This window comes from Periplaneta americana, chromosome 1 (assembly GCF_040183065.1).
Source record: "Periplaneta americana isolate PAMFEO1 chromosome 1, P.americana_PAMFEO1_priV1, whole genome shotgun sequence".
Lineage (NCBI taxonomy): Eukaryota > Metazoa > Arthropoda > Insecta > Blattodea > Blattidae > Periplaneta > Periplaneta americana.
The window spans coordinates 176742567-176764521 of NC_091117.1; the positions used below are offsets into that span (position 1 = coordinate 176742567).

The 21955-nt window shown below is 37.9% G+C and overlaps 1 protein-coding gene across 1 annotated transcript in view; it reads right to left on the reverse strand.

Annotated features, from left to right (window-relative positions):
* Nucleotides 1-21738, reverse strand: part of Cubn (Cubilin) — a 300325-nt gene extending 278587 nt beyond the window's left edge. Inside the window, exons 1-11 of the mRNA XM_069832790.1 lie at nt 21657-21738; nt 20276-20364; nt 19078-19207; nt 18372-18536; nt 17827-17868; nt 16861-17001; nt 10378-10481; nt 9350-9500; nt 6133-6277; nt 3226-3326; nt 320-446 (exon numbers count right to left, since the gene is read on the reverse strand). Of these exons, the coding sequence (XP_069688891.1) occupies nt 320-446; nt 3226-3326; nt 6133-6277; nt 9350-9500; nt 10378-10481; nt 16861-17001; nt 17827-17868; nt 18372-18536; nt 19078-19207; nt 20276-20361 (1192 nt within the window). The 5' untranslated portion in view covers nt 20362-20364; nt 21657-21738. The remainder of the gene's footprint in view (nt 1-319; nt 447-3225; nt 3327-6132; nt 6278-9349; nt 9501-10377; nt 10482-16860; nt 17002-17826; nt 17869-18371; nt 18537-19077; nt 19208-20275; nt 20365-21656) is intronic.
* Nucleotides 21739-21955: the final 217 nt, after the last annotated feature.

Here is a 21955-nt window from a genome sequence, read left to right on the forward strand (position 1 = left end):
GCATTTTAATAGGTCTCTTTATCTCATTTGGTAATGAAAGGTTTCGTCCATGTCTACATACTTTGATAATATTTTTCAATGAACATTTTGATAAAAATATCATAGATTTACTTCTTAATATTGCGGAATTAGCCGAGTTTCCCCTATAGTTTTCTCGAAAGGAATTCCAATGAGTACGTATTCTGTCGAATATATAAAATGATTTAAAATGTCTTTATGGTACATTATAAAATATTAAACATAGGACTAACACCAGTTACGGAATCCTTTGAATGTCGCCAGATTCCTATAGCAATAAGATGGAAGAATCAGCACTCACGTGGGTTATCAAGGCAGCGTGCCAAAGGATGGCAGCCACCATTGTTGACTGCACAGGTTCCAAGGAAGTTGCAGATCCGTCCATCACCCTGATATCCAGGAGGACACTGTCCACATATTCGAGAACCCTGTAAGAGAATCAAATTCCCATCAGGACTTCTGCTCGCACAATGCCAATCTTAGTTTGATCAAGTTTCTGGATATTTTTACGATATTTGACAAGAAAGTAGACTGCTAACAGAAACACGCAAAATAACGTCCTGCATGTTGATCTAGGTTTTCTAGAAATGTATAAAATCCTAGATATGAGCCACAAGAGATTACGCAACACTTTGACTAACATGATACCTCTCTAGTTTGCCGAATTCCTGAAAATTACCCTCCTGGACCACCAATGAGGAAATAAAAAGGAAAATACGTACTGCTTTTAGATTGTAAACCTCTTCTGATGACTGTACAAATGCAGTTCTGAGAATTTTATCTAATACGGGACTTGACAGGGTGATTTAGTTTTATATTGACCCGTTTTACTTATCCTCAGGACCCTTTACATCCGGAGGTTACATTTGTTGTTTAATATATGTGTTTAACAAACTTGACATTTGGGCCTTTTACATCCGAGCATTTTAGAAATGCGCCAGATAATTTATTTCTGGTGGCATTGGTTTTATTATTGTATTGTTTCTTTTTAAATACTAGCTAGCGTCTGAGAACTGCTTACTTTTATGATTTTTATGCATCACCTTGTTGAAACTGCATTTATGAACCTCGTTTCAACCGTGACAACGCTTTTTAGTTCATTTAAGTATTCTGATTTTTGTATTGTGTTTCTGTTTAGTGAAGGATTTTAGAGAAGGGCGCAAATAGCCATAGTAGCTGACGCGCCCTTTTTAAACCCCACTAACTAACTCTTCTGATGACGTCGGGATTGTCACTGAATGGCTTCCAAAATACATGCTTTATATTTCAATTATTTATGTTTAGTTTGAGTAGAGTTGTATTGAGCGTAAGTACACAATAAAGTTATTCTTTTTGGAGAAAAATTAATATGATATGTTCAGTAAATCAACGTTTAATCGTTCAACTGGACTGGCATAAATTGAACTGTAACATTCTCTGCCAGGCAAGTGAAGTTTACAACACACTTCACACATACACTAGGCCTAATAATTAAAAATTGGAAACCATGTACTAGAAACAAAATAATAAACGAATATAGGGATTATAAATAGACAAGCATAAAATGTCTGTATGTCAATATAAATAAATAATGTATGGAAGTGTAACCTAATTTGAGGTCCATATTTCTTCATTTTCTCCCAGCGGTGGATCATTTCTGTAGTACTCGGGAAAAGTGGCACAAGTCAAAAATGTTAATTTTACAGGAGAAGGGGAAAAAAACTGTCTTCACACTGGTTTATGTCGATTTGAGTTTCTTCTGTATGAATTATTGTGATGGGAGAAATACTTAACTTATATCTCTTTTCCCAAGCGAGCAGATGTTCCGTAAGTTGTCAATAAATTAATAAAAAACGTTTGTGGAAACTGACTTATGCCACTTTTGCCAAGCATTGCAGATTTGTTCTCAACATTCCGGGAACACTGCAATGACATCACCTGTACCCTTATTGAAAATGCTCATAATTATTTGCATAAAAATAGAACGAACAAATATTTATTATACAGCTTCATTTACTACTTTTTTTTTCATTTCCCTGTACGAACCCGAAGAAACTATAGACGTCTTATGTACTACACTAGACCTATTTGCATGTTTCCATATATGCAGAAATAACTAATATGCTCTCTCAATTAATATCACCCAATAAAATAATTGTATTCCAATGGATACCATCCCATAGTGGAATCCTGGGAAACGAGAATGCGGATGCTTTAGCAAAGAAGGGCAGCACTGCTACTTACAGACCTGTTACTAAATCTACGTATTACTCTGTGAAAAGATTTATTAAATCTACATACTTAGACTTCAACAAACAAAATTTGATAACACAATCCCAAGGGAAAAAATGGAACTCTCTGCATCATAATCCACAGTTAATTCCCGATTTACCACGAAAATTGTCTGTAGCTGCATTTAGATTGGCAACAGGCCATGATTGTTTGGCCAAACACCTGCATAGAATTGGAATATATCAGTCCCCTAACTGCCCATTGTGCAACTCAAACCAAGAAATGGATTCGGAACACCTCAAAATCTGTGCTTCAGTGGCTGGTCATGATAATATCTTTGAAAAATATTGGAGTGCAAGAGGTCAAATGACTTTATTGTCAAGCACCTGGCATTAGAAAACAACCACAACATGTTTCCTAATATAATAGCAATCTTCGGATCTACATACATTTGCAAGCAAATCTTTTCTAAAATGAGTTACATTGAAAGTCGGTATCGAAATAGGACACGCGACGATCACTTGGTATATTTTCTAAGACTTTGTACGTCTTCATTTGTGCCAAATATAGATAAACTTGTTCAAAATAAGAGTTGCCAGAAAAGTCACTAAGAGAAATGTGAAGTACAAACAGCACGAAATCTACAATGTTCAGCGTTCATATTGAGATAATTGGATTAAATTTCGTTAAAGAATATCATAGTGCATTCAAGCCACCACTGAAACTCAGTAGACATAGCCCATGTTTGTAAATACACGATCACAATAGAACGTCGCAGCTAGTGGAAAGATGTAAACCCACCCTCCCCTCTTAAAACTACGGTTGCGCATCCCTGATCAATGGTTTATTTCACTTTATTCTTTCGTCTGATATAGTATAGTTGTTTATCCTCTCTTGTTGATGGTATAGGGAAAGAGTTTTGAAAAAATGCAGATAATTCTCCATACGGCAACATAATAATCATGCAAAATTTTGTCACAGTGTCCATATTCTCACCTGAGTGTTGATGCACTGCACCAAAGGAGAGGTGCTACAGCCCCCGTTGTTATTCTGACACTCATCAATGTCGGAGCAGTAGAAGCCATTGCCTGTATATCCTGTAATCATAAAAGGTTTCATGCAGTTCTTGAACCATATAACACAACACGAAACACTATCTCTTTTCTTTTGCGCTTGAACTCATCTCGAAACTGTGTACAGGTTACATAATCAGGGTCCGTTATTCCTGATTGCGCCAAATAAATGGGCCATTGAAATAAACAGGCATAACGAGCCTAAAGCCTTGATTTTTCTGAACCGACGTGCGAGGTGCGAGGCCCGCCTCGCACAAATCCGGACTACACGAGAGATAGCGAATAGTTTCTATGGCTGCGAGGTGCGGAGACCTTGTATCTCGCAGTTACAGAAACCACTCACTATCTCTCGTGTAGTCCGGATTTGTGCGAGGCGGGCCTCGCACCTCGCACCTCGCACGTCGCATGCGTCGGTTCAGAAAAACCAAGGCTTAACAGCGTAGGTGAACCTTCAGATCATACAACATATCGATAGCTAAGAATTGATACCTCGTATCTCGTATCTACAAAAATGGGCATTTAGTTTAACTATATTATTGTTATTATTATTATTATTATTATTATTATGTTCACAAAAATGGACAGTTAACGTATATTTTGTTCTTGAGTACAAGATCTTGCAAAACAGAAACATATACAGTCACGGACATAAGTATAAGCACAGAGGAACCCCAAACATTAACTTCATGCCAACGTGTATGTATGTACAGGTACCGAAAATTTTTGCAGTTAGGACATTTCATCCTTTTGTTGTGCAAGATACTACAAACATTACTGGGTCTAGGTAAATCGGGTCCCGGTCAATTTCCGAACCTTATGTGATCGGTAATCTAGGTAAATTGAGTCCTGGGTTTTCGAAGTATCAATCTCGAGTTGTGCTACCTGTGTCAGTTAGGCTATTTTTGACTATTTTTTTTTTAGAAATAGAAATGCATTAATATTTAAAGAAAAAAATTAGGGGAGAGTCGGGTAGTATCGGACATCGGGTAGTATCGGACAGTGCGTTTCTTTCATCTACCACCATATGGTAGTACCTGAATGACATGGTTACGTTTCTCTATGCGACATCACGGAAACGTAACCATGTCAATCAGGTACTATCATCGTGCGGTAGATGAAAGAAACGCACTGTCCGATATTACCCGATGTCCGATACTACCCGACTCTCCCCTAAATGTATTAGCTAAATATTTGAATATCTTAATGAAATGAACAAATTACGCAATTATTTATAAACGTGTATTCAGATACTGTATAAAAATCAACATATTGTGCTTTCAATATAATCCGGCAGAAATCCCTCTGACGTCATTGTGCTTCCTGTAAGACCATTTGCAAATTAGTCTTAGTTACGCCGCAGAGAAGGAAGGTATTGTACTACGAAGATGGAAGTGATGACAAGTGAGAGAAACAAGCCAGTGTTATGGTAAATGGTTACAAGTTCCGATTGCATAAGACTTTGAGTAACGGGCGTCAACGATGGACTTGCTGTACGTCAACATGTGTGTTTTTATAAATTAATTCATGTCGATCGTACCAGCTGGCAAAGAAAAAATTGAAGAGCTCACGGATTATGTGTTCGAAACATACATTGCTCCAGATGCCACATTCCCTGTTCCTCTGTGGTGTGAAATTTCTGCCTCTTCAAACAGAACTACCAAAGCATGTGAATCCTTCCATCCTCGCCTCAATTCCTGTTTTTAACTTTATTGTATGATTTTCAATCAATGTAGAAGTTTAGGAAAGCATACTAAAATAGAAAGAAAAAGAAACAGTTTATTGCGGAACAAATGACACTGTTAATGAAGGGATAAATTAGTACGTGCGAATTTGTAAAATCAGTGTATGCGTGTCATTATTCGGTTGAGAAGCTTTTGTCATCTAGTCTTCTGTCAAAAAGTCTGAAAGTTAGAATTTATAAAACATTTATATTACCGGTTGTTCTGTATGGTTGTGAAACTTGGACTCTCACTTTGAGAGAGGAAAAGAGATTAAGGGTGTTTGAGAATAAGGTTCTTAGGAAAATATTTGGGGTTAAGAGGGATGAAGTTACAGGAGAATGGAGAAAGTTACACAACACAGAGCTGCACGCATTGTATTCTTCACCTGACATAATTAGGAACATAAAATCCAGACGTTCGAGATGGGCAGGACATGTAGCACGTATGGGCGAATCCAGAAATGCATATAGAGTGTTAGTTGGGAGGCCGGAGGGAAAAAGACCTTTGGGGAGGCCGAGACATAGGTGGGAAGATAATATTAAAATGGATTTAAGGGAGGTGGGATATGATGATAGAGAATGGATTAATTTTGCTCAGGATAGGGACCAATGGCGGGCTTATGTGAGGGCGGCAATGAACCTCCGGGTTCCTTAAAATCCAGTAAGTAAGTATTATTATTATTATTATTATTATTATTATTATTATTATTATTATTATTAATGAATTAATTTGTATTACTCTGTTTGTATCATCTTCGTCACGGTTATTCTATTATTATTATTATTATTATTATTATTATTATTATTATTATTATTATTATTGTTACTATTATTTCTATCATCAACATAATTATTGATCTCTGTAAAATTTATGTAGACTACTGGACTGTACCCGAGCACGAGCATATGCTCATTTCGGATATCTATTCATATGTATTCATTTCAAATGCAAATTGTGATTAAATTTGAATTTGAAACAAAAAAAAATTTAATAATTCATTGCATCACCCAAGAACTAGTACACTGACTTATAGTCTGCATACAATCAATAATATGTGAAATGATAATGGGGAGTGGTTTATATAACAAAAATCATATGTTTCACCATACCTTGAGGACAGGCCCCGCAGTAGAACGACCCAGGCACGTTGATACACTGCACAGGAGGGTTAACGGAGCAGGCGGGCCTCGTGTTGCTGCTGCACTCGTCCACGTCCCATATGCAAGGGCCTACGCCTCCGTGAGTGGTCCAGCCCTGAGCAGTCATGGAACATGAGCAGAGGTCGGAAAATTTAGAACTTGTAGAACGCGACTTCTCAGCCCCACTCTCTAGTTCACCTGTACCGGAAGGAGTTTGTTCACATGTTTCAATGTACTCATTAGTGCTGTAACCAGCGCAGCGGCAGCCGTGGCTTAATAAGAAGAACATTGGATTTCTGATATGTCAGAAAGTGTTAATAGCTTGCAATAATAAGAAATGTGCAGAGGCATTATGAAAATTTACATTGTGTGTATTGGTATATGAAAGGTTACGTGTTAATTTTTAAAGTTCATTTAATTACAATTTAATTCTCTTCTTCTGAAAAAATCTGCTCTCTTCATTTTAATTAGATATGAATATTCAGGGTGAATAATAAATGCCATCTTGTCCACACCTGTGGAGTAACGGCTAGCGCGTCTGGCCGCGAAACCAGGTAGCCCGGGTTCGATTCCCGATCGGGGCAAGTTACCTGGTTGAGGTTTTTCCGGGTTTTTCCCTCAACCCAATATGAGCAAATGCTGGATAACTATCGGTGCTGGACCCCGGACTCATTTCACTGGCATTATCACCTTCATCGCATCGAGACGCTAAATAACCTAAGATGTTGATAAAGCGTCGTAAAATGACCTACTTAAAAAATAAAAATAAATGCCATCTTCGAAGACCCGGGGCGTGATAGGGGATATTGTAGGGTTGCAATTCGAAATAGAAACCGTCATGGTATGATGATTAGTTATGGAGATATTAGAGACAATATCCACAAATGAAATAGGGTAATAGTTACTTTTTATCCATGTTAAGAACACAGCAATGATGTGATGTGTGCGACGTGTACCCTTCCCTGAAATGGTCGGATTTCTTGGCTTCAGCGTAAGAGCTGCGAAGAAAATGACTGTAGCTGATTTGTCTTCAAGTACTGTACTGTGAGTTCTCTGTGCAGAGTCCCAGTTAGAACTGATGTTACAATACGTATCTGTTTCTCATTGTAAAATAAGATAAGCAGGTGAAGCTTACATTCCGTTCGTCAAGCAGGCTCTGGTTTTCAAAGCGAGCTGCGCGACCCACCCGGTATCCGGCGTTGAATTAAATCCTAGCAAACCTACGTGCGTGGTGCTTAGAGAGACGAAAGTGCAATTTGGAAGTACGGGATGTTCGACGAGGATATGTGGGAGTTACAGTCTGAGTTTAAACCCTTGTATACATAAGCGTTATCCACGAAAATAACATTTGACCATTAGAAATTTGGGGAAAATTGCAAGATAAGGTATTTGTTCCTGTCTTATTTATGTTTGTGTCGACGTGGCCTATTACACAGTGGAGCTAAGTTTTATGGTAGAAATAAATTAAATACAATAATGAGTTTGTACTTTTGTATTGTTGTATATACGAGCAACCATTAAGCAGTAGCAAGGAGGATTTGAGACAATCTAGCGTGAGCTAGGTGAATTTGTTGCGATCACTGTAGAACTGCTGAAGGTATAAAAATGCCTACCACAGGAATAGAGGTAGCCTATATTATAGTGCAATAGTCTATTATGATTAGACCTATTATTTAGGAACTCACGAAAGACAAAGCAGAGTGCAATGCAGTCTGAACTTCCACATTAAACATATTTGATCTGCCTATTAAGGGTGAATGCCTATCATTATGAATGATCATTCCATTCTATCTACCTATTAGTCCCACTTGAGGCATGGGACACGGGTTGGAGACTGCCCTCGTACGTAGGCCGCTTGGATGGACTCATAGTACTACCCGGAATGAATGGTGTGCATGCCATAAGACACTCCGCGCTACAGGTCCCCCTGCGGGTCGCCAGTGAACTCCCCAGCAGTTTGCAGAATCCCTTTACCTTCCCGCGTAGGCATCATCGCGGTCCCTCAACCACGATTCCAAGAGCTACCATGAACTCAGGGGTAAGTTCAAGATACAGTACATAGCACTACCACCAGCAACTAATGACTACAAACAATGGGGTCCAAGTTCGGTGGGGCCCGCAGTCGACTCTACATGTGGGAAAGAAACAAGAGATGATGATGACGATGATGATGATGAAAGAGAGGAAGTATAATTATGATGGCGAAATGAGTCCTAGGTTCAACACCGAACGTTACACAGAAGTTCTGATTTGATTGGTTGAAGGAAAACCTCGAAAAAACCCAACCAGATAACTTGTCTCAACCAGGATTTGAACGCAAGCCATGTTAACCGTTCCTCATCAGCGGTGGATTTGGCTATTCATTCTGCGCGGATGTATAGTATAAAATGCAAATCGGTATTTTGCCTATCCTCAAGAAGTAAAAGCAGTCTGATATAAATTCTGCATATGAAGAAATCTCTAAGGAAGACACAAACAGATGACAGAAAGAACGTACTTCAATAAATACAGTTAAATTTATGGCCGTTTTCTTTGGCGATTATACTGCAGAAGAGCAGTGCTCTGTGATCGTTCATAATTTGTTTCTCTTGTTAGTAGCTGACAGAATTTGTATTTCGATCTTCTAGTTTCTATAAAACAGTTTTATCATGCGTCTGTCCGCTTCACTGGCTCTGAAATGGGGACGCCCTTAACATACAGTATAAGTGATCTCCTAGCCTGAAGATCACCTATCTCTTGAAATAAGATCCAGCAGTGGAGATTATAATGGCGGCGATAGTGATAATGATGATGATAATGATGATGGAATGATGGTGGTGATTTGGTTATAATAATGATGGTTCTATTGATAATGACGATGATTGTGGCGATGATTGAAATGGTAGAGACGGTAATGATGGTGAGATTAATGGAGATGATGACGGAGGTAGCTGTGGTGATTGGGTTACGGTATTGGATTGGTAGTGGTGGTGAACACTATGGTGATTGTATTGGAGATTGTGATGTTGCTGTTATATACTGATAGTGGTCAAGGTAATGATTATCTGATTATTATTATTACTACTACTACTACTACCACTATTAGAGTTTTAATAACAGCCACAATAATAATAATAATAATAATAATAATAATAATAATAATAATAATAATAATAATAATAATAATGTGAAAACATGTGCAAATCACCTGATCGCAGATGCACTTGTAGCCCCTGGAACCCGTGCTCTTCACGCTGACGCACGTGCCGTGACCGCACAGCTCGTCAGAAGGCGCACTCATGCAGTCGTCTGAGCGCTGTGTGCAGTGTACGCCGAACCAATCACTGCTGCACATACACCTGCAACAAATGCCACACAAGTGAGTTGGGATGGCAGGGCTGTTCAGAATCGACACAATAATAAACCACATACAGCTGGGTCATTCCATGCAGAACAGTGGGTCGAAAACATCAATAATTCAAAGCTTGTTCATTTTTATATAGGGTGAACGGAAACTATAAGGACAAACTTCAAAAGGTGATTCCTAACAGGAAAAGGAACAAAAATGTTCATATCAACATATGTCCAGAAATGCATAATTCATTCTCTCATAACAACACTCACAGTGTGTTTTTTGTGTTGCAGAATGTATATGCAGTAGCTTCCACGTGAAAAAAAAAATGGTTTCGAGTCTCTTTCTTATTTCCTATTACTCCATTATCGTTCAATTATTCCTCAAAGACTCAAAATAGCGTATTTTGTTTGATGGGTTAATTATTATATATTATTGCCTAAATCGTTTTATTGTTGGAGTCACAAATTGTTCTGTTGTGTGACTATAATGTTCAGGAGAAAATAAACATTCAAAACAGTGTGTTAAAAGAAGTTCCCAAGTTTATTTTTGTGTCAGATTTTAACTATGTCTGAATTTTATGGATTTTTGTGTGTTAACCATTATGCCTATGATTTACCCTTTTGTTCTTCTACCAACTGAGACTCTTCCTTTCGCGACATTTCGCAAGAAGTTATATTACACTTGAACAGCCAGTCATGTTGGTTGAACACGTGTTCAGTTTAAACCAACACGACATTGAAATAGTATGGAGAATTAACACAGTAAAAAAGTTGCAAGTTAATCAGTGAGTAAATGTGGGTTAACATATGGCTTAGAATGTGGTTCAATATTTTGTAAAGAATGAACTAGATTTCTAAATACAAGAACATAGAATTACTTACTCGTAAGTGCCAGGTTTATTAATGCAAGTTGCTCCATTCTGACAGCCAATGTCTGTCCCAGCGAAATGTGCGCACTCGTTGACGTCCACGTTACAGAGTATGCCCTGAAGAAGCGAGAGAAATGGATAAATTTGACGAAAGGGTTGACTTGTACTGTTATCAGACGGTACTGACGTTTTCGGAGGTACGTCAACAAACAAAAAGAGATGAGTCTGCTTCTTTGTAGAATATGATGTAAGAGATTTATATGCTAGGAGAAGAAATTCTTGAAAAATAAGGAATAATGTCTATACAAGGCTTGGGCGCTAATACCTCAATCGAGTCATGCAGACTAACCCCTTAGCTCTCCACTCCACCATCCCTGGTTGAGACAGTTATGTTTCGGACGATACGAGTAAACAGGAATGTAAGCATTCCTCGGTGACAGATTGTATAAGACAGGCATCATAGCTTTTACTAACTTTCGGTTCTCGCTGGTCGCCTAAAATCCATCACTGATGCAAAGTGCCTTAGTATGAAATGGGATGAAATTTATGGGCGGGGAGCACTATGGCCCAGCACTGCGACCTGTTATGATCTATTGCACTAATCCTCAAGCTAGACACATTCCCAAACCCACACCGGGTGACTACACTAAAGTTCGCTGCTTATCCAGGTTTCGAGCAGGCAACACTTCTCGTCCGTAGGCCAGCCTCCTTCGTGCGTCGTCGGTCGGCGATCGGGGAATGCTATGGAATAATGACGAAATGGAGAACGGAATGATCTAGATGCCTAATATGAGGAAAACGGGAGAACCCCGAGAAAACCCTCAACTTCGACCTTTTCCGCCACAAGTGTCATGGATTTTTCAACGAAAAATCCCAGACCTGATCGAGACTCGAACCCGGGCTGTAAGCGTGACAGTTCACAGTTCGTTACTGTGCGTTTGTTTCTAAAGCGATGTAAGCGAAAGGACATGGGCGGGGTTTCTCATTTCCTTTCCCTTTATGCCCAGGGCTGGTCTGTACAAAGAATCATCTTCATTGTGCAAAATCAGGAACTAACCGTTGACTACTGTTGATGCGGCGTAAGTTCTCTACAGGGTGGAAGTGAAATAATCTTGCAGCTTGAAAGGGACGATAGGGTAGGTCTACACGTAAACGAATAGAATACCTATATTACATTTTGTGATTAAATGCACGGTTAATTAGGAAATTAAGTTTGAAGTTTCAGCAGTCCGGCAACATCGTCGCTAATACACTCTACTCGTGATACAGCTATAAGGGTCAATGAACTCGGTGAGTCTCCGTACGTAAGCTGCATTCTGCCGAGACGTTGCTACTCGCTCGCTTCGTGCTATGACTTGAATTTAGAGGTTTTTAAAATTAAATTTACACGAAAACAGTTCACGCTATTGAAATACGCCAGAGGGATAAATTATTCTTTATTACGATATGTCGACCTGGTTGGCGAGTTGGTATAGCGCTGGCCTTCTATGCCCAAGGTTGCGGGTTCGATCCCGGGCCAGGTCGATGGCATTTAAGTGTGCTTAAATGCGACAGGCTCATGTCAGTAGATTTACTGGCATGTAAAAGAACTCCTGCGGGACAAAATTCCGGCACATCCGGCGACGCTGATATAACCTCTGCAGTTGCGAGCGTCGTTAAATAAAACATAACATTTTTTTTTCATTACGATATGGACAAAAATCAGATCCTATTCGCAATAGTAATCCAATAAGAGATCTTTAAACATTTGAGAAAAAGTTATGAACTTTCCGCTAATACGATATTATAATTTTTTGTTACATATAACATGAGCTATTCGCTCTGGAAAGGCTTATTTCACTAACATCCTGTATAAGCAAATCAGAACTGGGTTTCTCCAAACTGGTGACCGGGTTGTTTAATGGTACCTGTCGTGCTTGTCTTCTTCTCACATATCTCACGTCAATATTTCTTCTTTGTCATCTCTTTCTCAATAATATCCAGGCGACATTCCATGCGCAACTGCCGCTGCACCATCACAACCATTATTGCTTTATCTCTGATATTAGTTCTTGCCGCGTCCGCCTTCAAGACGGGATATTTCCAGGCTGCCTTCATAGTAGGTGTTATTATATCAGCCTCTTCCACGCCTAGGTTTATTATTATCATCATTAGTTAAAGTTATTACTATTATTAGTATTATTAATTTCCTGCCTGGAGAGAAATAAAAAATAGGTTGCAGCCGCCAAATTACTCTTCAAGGAACGACCACTCATATAAATTGAGGGAAAGAAGACAGAGGACTGACACTGGAAAGTTTTCTTTTCTCAATCGTACTATCGGGGACTGGAATGCTTTACCTGCAGACTTACTAAATGCTTTACCAAAAACCAAAAATGTATTTAAAAATAGGCTTAGGGCCTTTACTAATAGACGGTAGTATATTATACACACTGCTTAAAGTGTATAATTGATATCTTGTTATTTGAAGTGTTCTATCAGTGAGGAAATGTGTTGTGTTAGTGAAGTGTGTAGTGTCAGTGAAGTCTATTGTGCAAGTGAAGTGTGTTGGTGTTAGTGAAGTGGCTGTGCAAAGTATTTGAGCAGTGAAATGGTTAGAAGTGTTAATGAAATCAGGTAGAATCAGTGCATTGAATGAGTTGACAGCGAAATAAGTGTAGTGCCGAAAGGTACTTGTGCAGGTATGAACCTGTCTCACTCGTGGGTCTTAGTTCGAACTTAAGGGTTAAGATACTAATTTAGATTTACTTTAAATATTATTTTAAGTGACCATGCTTCATTTAATTTAGGATACTCCTTGTTATTATTATTATTATTTTATTATTATTATTAATTATTGTTTTTTATTATGTGTATTATTAATTGTCCTTATTGAGTGTAATTAGTACCACTGCCACCGGGTATATACCCATTTGCAGTGTGAATAAATACACACACATACATACGTCTCACCAGCGGGGATCTTTTATCATGGATTAGAGCGCACCTTTTCCTTCTCACTGTCCCTACACGTAAGTTGAGGTACAGAGCTCGGAATAGAAACTATATACAGAATGAACAATAAGTAATATCTTTAATTTTAGGGGGTTATTCTTTGAGATTTTTCAAAGAAAAAGTTTAGTGCAATTTTGTTCGTTTTTGCCACCTTTTCGAGATGTAACTTTTCGAATTTTAAAATGTTACACTTCTTCGCATCAAATTTCTGCACAGTTAAAGATCAAAACTGAATTCTTTCAATCGCTCTCTTAAATTGACTGATCATATTGGGAATTGAATCAATGGTTTTCTTAAAACACGCTATGAATTTTAGTATAAAACAATTTTTATCTCGAAAAGGAAGCAAAAACGAGTAAAACTGCAAACTAATTTGAATAATTTCGAGGGAAAAATTGTTCCGCGACCGGGTATCGAACTCAGAGCTTTGGCTCAACGTACCGACGCTCTACCAACTGAGCTACCCAGGAACTCTACCAGACACCGACCCAATTTTTTCCTCTATATCCACAGACCTCAAAGTGTGCTGACATCCGTCAAGCAATCAACATTGAGTGCATACAAACTCTGTGTGACCTGAATTGTGGTTTTCTGTTAACGAACAGTGACGTGTATTATGCAAATCGAGCTTTCAGGTGTAACTCCCTGTAAAGTTGATTTGAACAATTTCGAGGGAAAAATTGTTCTGCGACCGGGTATAGAACCCAGGACCTTTGGTTAAACGTACCAACGCTCTACCAACTGAGCTACCCAGGAACTCTACCAGATACCTCGAAATTATTCAAATCAACTTTGCAGGGAGTTATACCTGAAAGCTCGATTTGCATAATACACGTCACTGTTCGTTAACAGAAAACCACAATTCAAGTCACACAGAGTATGTGTGCTCTCAATGTGGTTGCTTGACGGCTGTCAGCCCACTTTGAGGTGGATATAGAGGGAAAAATTGGGTCGGTGTTTGGAGAGTTCCTGGGTAGCTCAGGTGGTAGAGAGTTGGTACGTTTACCCAAAAGTCCCGGATTCGATACCCGACTCCAGAGCAACTTTTCCTTCGAAATTATTCACGAGTAAAATTTTAATAAAAATATTTTGTTTGAAATATCTCAAAGAATAACCCCCTGAAATTAATGACATTACTTACGGTTTACTGTATACACATGCAGTACGTGGTCCTTGGCCCCGAAACGATAAAGAAACTCCGGTGACCGGCTGTTCTTGCTGACTTCAGGAAGCCACATTGTAATCAATCATAAGTCCACTGAAGCATGGTTTTGTCATTGGATTATCAGGCGCAGAGTGAGGATCAAGGGCGGTTATTTCCATGATAGAGAAATATTGCGGAACGGCTCGGGTATAGGGCTTTCCATTAGGTACTGATATCCAGTGGTGAGTAATTTGAGCGAAGTGTCTCTTGAACCGAGTCGTGGAGACGTCCTTACAGCTGTGAATAAACGTCAAGTGACTCTTTATCTCTCCCCTGGTGGCATGTTGACGCCGAGGGTCATTCTGTTTGATAGTTAACATTCTTACCTATCATCCTACAAACTCGTTCTCCTTACGGGTGTCTGCACTTCAGAAATAATAATCCCACTCTACCAAATTAACAGAAATCGACAAACAGACATGATTCAACAAATCATGTATTAAAAATCAACTGACTGATAATTTCTTCAAGAATACCATGGAAAACTATTTTGAGATCTGTAGTTTAAAAATATGACGGGTGGCCATGATTAGACAGTGGATGCGGGATGACTTAAGGAAAAGTGAAGTTATTTCGTATCAGAATATATGGCACGTGCCGCGCCGTCCGTCTTTTGTGTACCTGGCGAGTACAGTAGCGTACAAAACGAAGGACCCCGGTCCGTTCACAGTAACACTGCAACGCAATGTGTGCAGTTGTGTTATCCTGCTCAAGTATTTAGTACGCGTTGAATAGTTTTGTGCTGATCCATTCATAATGGCAAAACGTTAAATTCGCTCAGAGATACTTAATGCAATTAAGAAGTATGAGAGTGACATTTTATGTATTAATGAAGACAATATCGTGTGTAATGTATGTAAAATTGAAATAAAAACCAGAAAAACTCAGGCTATAGAGAAACATTGCAACAGTACATTGCACAGGAAATGCGTTGAAATTAAATCTGAGGAACCACCTACATCATCATCACCATCATCATCATCGTCATCATCATCATCATTTAGTTGTGCGGATCTAACGACATGTGCAACATGATGCTCAGTACAAATATTCCTCTAAAGAAATTGAGTGATCCCCATTTTAGAGGTTTTATTCAGAAATTCTCTCGATACAAAAACTGTTTAAGTGATAGGCAAAGATGATTCAGCTTCGACAACTTAAGAATATATCGTCGTTTACTGCAACGTTGGTAATTGCATCAATGATGACGAGGACTAAACCTTGCAAGGTATGTACTACAGTACGTTATTTTTCTTTTCCTTCTGACTGTACGGAGATACAGTAGCATGTTCACGTCGTCTATTTACGTTTAAAACCTGTTGAGACAATGGTCTGAATGAAAAAAATGTAACATATAGTAAATGTGCACTTACATTCAACGATAAGTCATCCAGCATCCACTGTCTAGTCATGATAAAAACAATATTCATTTTATTGGGAGACTTGAATGTTTGTCATAAAATAACAGCTATTTTATTTCTCTTTCACTACAATAAAATTGATAGTAAATTAATAGTACATTATGCAACGAACCTATAATGATAGTAATTAAGAAGCGAGTATGGATGTTTATGAAACGAGCGCAAGCGAGTTTCATAATTTTCATACGAGCTTCTTAATTACCATTATAGGCGAGTTTCATACGACTTTTTATGCTCGACCATATTTCTAACTTGAAATTATTCATTTTATTTGTATCTAATTGACCTTGAGCAATACCTCGTAAATTGTGAGTTGTGCGCAGACGCGAAAGTATTGATTTTTTCCGAGGAACAGATGTCCAGATAGCCTTTAATAACCTACAGAGTAAACTAAATATTAACTTTGATATAACATTGAAATTAAATTAGACATTGAAAAACGAGATGACAAATTGAATTTATTTGAATATTATTTACAATTAACGCTAATTATTATAGTAACAGAACATAACCTTCTGCGACAGTATTGGATTTCCAGCCTCCGTGACTTTTCGCTAATTCTCTTTCGATTGCATATCCGAGAATAATCGATACTTGCGGTTTTATAACGGTACAAAGCTGACTTGTCATTGGCTGAACACCTGTAAGTTGACTTGTCATTGGCTGAACACCTGTACTTTAATGAGTAGGTGTACTTTAATGACATGCATTAAAGGACTGCTATCAGGTGTATAATTACAACATTTCGGCATGGTCGAGCATAAATTATTTTATGATATAACAAGACATCAGAACAACGAGTTCCTGATAGCGCTAGAAGCAAATAAAACAATGATAACAAAAGACTGTGTTTGTGGAAGTTTTGCTGAGTACTTACCTCCCAGTTCTCTGGACATCTGCAGAAGAATCCGTTGTAGGTGTCAATGCACGTGCCTCCGTTGTGGCATGGGTTGCTGCTGCATTCATTGGTGGTGAGCAGTGTGCGCAATTGCCGGACTTGACGCTCCAATAATACCAGCTATGAGTGAAGTCACGGCATTTCATTACTAGATTGCAACAGCAACTGTGAGACTGGAATTGTGTGGGGCCTTTTAAACTACGAGGACGTTTTTGAATGATGGAGATGATGGAGATGATGGAGCAATGGTAGACTAAAAATGGGATAAGAAATCTTCCTCATAGACATTTTGTTCACATACATGTCTGAAGTTGTGCCGAAATTCCGGTACCAGAATAAAATATCATTAGATTATTCACTTAGGGCTTTAACCGATATATTGTTTTAGGGCTTTATGCATTTATTTTATTTTTTGACTTCTTAACTAAAAAATGAATTGAATGCGAAGAGAGTTTAATACAATTTTGCTTATTTTTGCTTTCTTTTCCAGATAAAAATTGTTTTATATAATACATTTCATAGCGTGTTTTGGGAGAGCCATTGATTTAATTTCCAATATAGTCAATTAAAAGAGCAGTGTATTATGATATTAAATGATTGAAACAATTTTAGTTTTGTCCTTTAAATGTGCAAAAATTTGACCCGAATAAATGTAACATTGTAAAATTCCTTTGCAGAACAGAAAGTTACATTTTGTTCGGATCAGATTTCTGCACATTTAAAGGACAAAACTAAAATTCTTTCATTCATGGAGAATCTTGTGTAAGTTCAAATAGGAATTTTTCATAATTTTTAGAGAAACACGTGACCCAACTCCTGTAATATTCGTACAGAATGAAAATCTTTACTTGTAACATTGATAAAGATCAAACATCTACACTCTACACGGGATTACTCGCAAAATAGTAATTCTGACCACCTGCCATTTTCTTTTCAAATACATACCCTTCTATTGATGGCGGTGACTCTTTTTCCCAGTGCACCATCCTGTAACATAACAATATGTGCGTGTGTTTTGAGGCATTACAAATAATTTTGAATTCAACAAGAATACTTTACATTAATTCACGCACTCACATGGTCTTTAAAGATAATATCTCAAAGACTCTTTATACAGTTTTACTGATTTTCGTAATCAGAACTATTAAGAATATTATGAGGTGTTGTCTCTTCTATTCAATTTTCTATTCAATTTATTTAAACTAGGCCTATTAGTAGTCAGTGGATAGCAAGAAGGATATATTAATTGTTACTTTGCGCTGTATTTTACAGAATGTTTACTTTAAACCTCATTACCCAACTTTGACTTACACCACTTTTGCCCTGAACTGCTCATATAATAATGACAATGAGGATGGGAAATGTTACAACTTCTGTTCTGTTAACATTGCTCAAATCATTACCTTATATTGTCACCATGTTGGTGGAAAACTAAGTGAATGATTATTGAGTATCAATATTTTATTTTAAATTTAGTTGTCTCAACTTACCACGCCTGGTGCGGAGTTATTTCTCACATTTCTTTCCACTGTAGCCAGTCTGTTCTGTAAGCCCTGAGGCCCTTGAACAGTATTTTGCAAGTCATTCACATTCTGTTCCAGTTCGATCAACACACTCGTACGAAGTTGCTGTATTGTTTCAGATGCAGACTTTGCCTATTCGAAAGAAACAAGTATTTTATTAAAATTAGAAAAGTCTTGATTTTTCTGAACCGACGCATGCGGGTTGCGAAGTGAGAGGCCCGCCTCGCACAAATCCGGACTACACGAAAGATAGTGAGTGGTTTCTATAACTGCGAGGTGCGCAGACCTCGCACCTTGCAGTTATAGAAACCACTCACTATCTTTCGTGTAGTCCGGATTTGTGCGAGGGGGGCCTCGCACCTCACAACCCGCATGCGTCGGTTCATAAAAACCAAGGTTTAAAAGAGTAAAACAGCCCAAGCCAAACTGTATCTTAAGGATAGGTCTATGGCTTTCTTTCGAAGAAAATTAAAGCCACGATTCCCGTATTGTAGATTTACGATAGGCAAATCTAACCTTTACTTCAGTGAGAGGGGTCTATGTGTAATTATAACTGAAATGCTTGTAGCTATAAAAGTGTTAAATGGATTATACGCATACATATAAAATCTATGAAATAAAAATAAATCTTATGTCAGATTTGTTAGTAAAGTTACTACGTCATAGTTCTTACCGTCTTTACAAGTTGAGCAAGGTTATCGTTGTTCAAATTGACAGACCCTCGACCAGAAGTGCGTAAAGTGATGTTGCGGTCCAGGCCACTGAACAGCAGCAGATGGCCATCTTGTGTCACTATACGGGGCCTGAAAAATTAATCTTGGTACTTAAAGGATACTACACTGTCAACAAGTATTGTATTGTGATTTCTTAATATTGTATCGTGCAAGTGGGTCAGTTGAAAAACAAAGCCATTATATTCAACTATACATACATACATACATACATACATACATACACACGCACATACATACATACATACATACATACATACATACATACATACATACATACATACGTACATACGTACATACGTACATACATACATACATACATACATACATACATACATACATACATACATACATACATACATAAGTGTTCTGAATATGGGCAGGTTTTTCACTGCAAACTCAGCATTCTCCAAACTTTCCTATTTTCTGCCTTCCTCTTAGTCTCCGTATATGATTCACATATCTTAATGTCGTCTATCATCTGATATCTTCTTCTGCCCCGAACTCCTGTCCCGTTCACCATTCATTCCAGTGCAGCCTTCAGTAGGCAGTTCCTTCTCAGCCAGTGGCCCAACCAATTCCTTTTTCTTTTTCTGATCAGTTTCAGCATCATTCTTTCTTCACCCACTCTTTCCAACACAACTTCATTTCTTATTCTGTCTGTCCACTTCACACGCTTCATTCTTCTCCATATCCACAGTTCTCTTCTATTCGTTTCTCTTCATTTCGTCGTAATGTCCATGTTTCTGCTCCATACAATTCCACACTCCACACAAAGCACTTCACTAGTCTCTTCCTTAGTTCCTTTTCCAGAGGTCCGCAGAAGATGCTCCTTTCTGTATTAAATGCCTCCTTTGCCATTGATATCCTCCTTTTGACTTCCTGGCTGCAGCTCATGTTACTCCTTATAGTACACTCCAAGTATTTGAAGCTGTTCACTTGCTCTACTGTCTCATTTAGAATTCGAAAGTTCACCTTCTTTTATTTTTCTTGCTACAACTACAATGTAGCCTATTTTATTAAACAGTTACTGATGAGACCCACGCTTACCCAAGGATTTAGAAGAACAAATGCATAGGTCTATTGCTAGTAATTTACTCTCAACTTGATTACTAGTTGCTCTGTGAAACATATACTCACTGTGTGTTGAAAACAACCTGTCCTCTTGCTTCATATATAAAAGGAAGAAGTGCTGTCAACAAGACAGCACTGGTCGTTGCCCACATGATCTGCAAATGTAATAATATAAAATGTCAGAAAGATACTATCTCCAAAAGCAGAAAAATTGCCTGGATGTCTAACCGATAGACCTACTATGTGCAAGCATAAGCTCAGTCAAAAACTCCTCTCCATTGTCACTTGAGCAAAATATGTGTTGGCACAAAAAAAGACAGGGGCGTTTATTGGGGTCTTATACTAGCGACTGACTACAGTCACTGATCGCGATTATCGACCTAATCATGGTTGTATGTACACGTCCCAGTCGCGATTAGGAACTTAATCCCGTTTCCAGAACTAGATAATCGCGCTGAGGCACGGTCCAGTGGATGAAAGTTAGATTTTAGTAATCTTTTATTCCTAACTACCTTGATATTTTGAAGTTTTCTATGTTTAGGAAGTCTTGATAGTTGCCGCTGTAGAATTTTGTTGTCCCTTCCATTGTATTATATGACATACTGGCAGAAAAAAGAAACGAAGTGAGTGGTCAGGAAACGATATTGGTTATTAGAAGTATCGGAGAAATATAATGCAAATACAATATTAGAAAAGTAAAAAGAAATCTATGAACAAATCATCATCATCATCATCATCATCATCATCATCATCACGATCTACAAGTTGGCCCATTCTGCCTCAGAATTCATCTCTCATCTTTTCTGTTTGGTCTACTAATGTTTCGGGGTCTTGTAGGTTTATACTGTGATTTCTATTTGATAAGTTTCATATTTTCCAACTGTTGTATGTGCACGTGCCAATTATATTTATATGATACAGACTTATCTATTCTAAAGGAATCCTATTTATGACAAAAAGGACAACAGTCTAAGTTTGTCATTTCTTCTTGACATTGTCAACTTTTATTAATTCAGAAAACAGAAAAAGCATGATCAGAAAACCAAAAAAGTGTATTTCTACAGAAATAAATTTAATACACTGCTATTCTTTCTCTACTAAGCAGCAAAACGATTGAAATTAGTACAAGATAAAGTTAAAATAAAAGAAGAGATGACGAAAACAAAAGAAAACTGTTGCATTTCAATTTTATTGGTACGTACTTTAAGAAAATATATTTGACTTTTACTCTATATTGATCAAATTTCTGGTCAATTTTACAACACTAGAAATCAGTTTCATGTAGGAAATAAGAAAGTTATTATTATTATTATTATTATTATTATTATTGTTATTATTATTATTATGCAAATAATAGAAATAGTTAAGTACTTCTCGATTATTACTAATTGCCAACAATAACTTGAGTTTAGTGCAACTATGGATGAGAACAGAGACTAGTACTCACCTCGATGACTACTCCTTTGCGACTAATGGTCAGATATACTAGGCCAGGCAGTGCCAGGTCCAGGCTTGGGGGTGGAGCTGGTGTTAGGTATCACATCCTCCCCTACTGCAGCAGATAACAGCATACCATTGCAAGAATTACTATAACCGTCTTCCATTCATACTCCCTCCATAGAGATGTTCCATTTCTTTCCTTCATTATAGTGATCAGACATGAAGTCCCTATTGCATATTTGAGTGCTTATTGGTAAGGTCAGACACTTTCGTATGAAGATGGTAATTTAAGTACTGTAGGCCTAT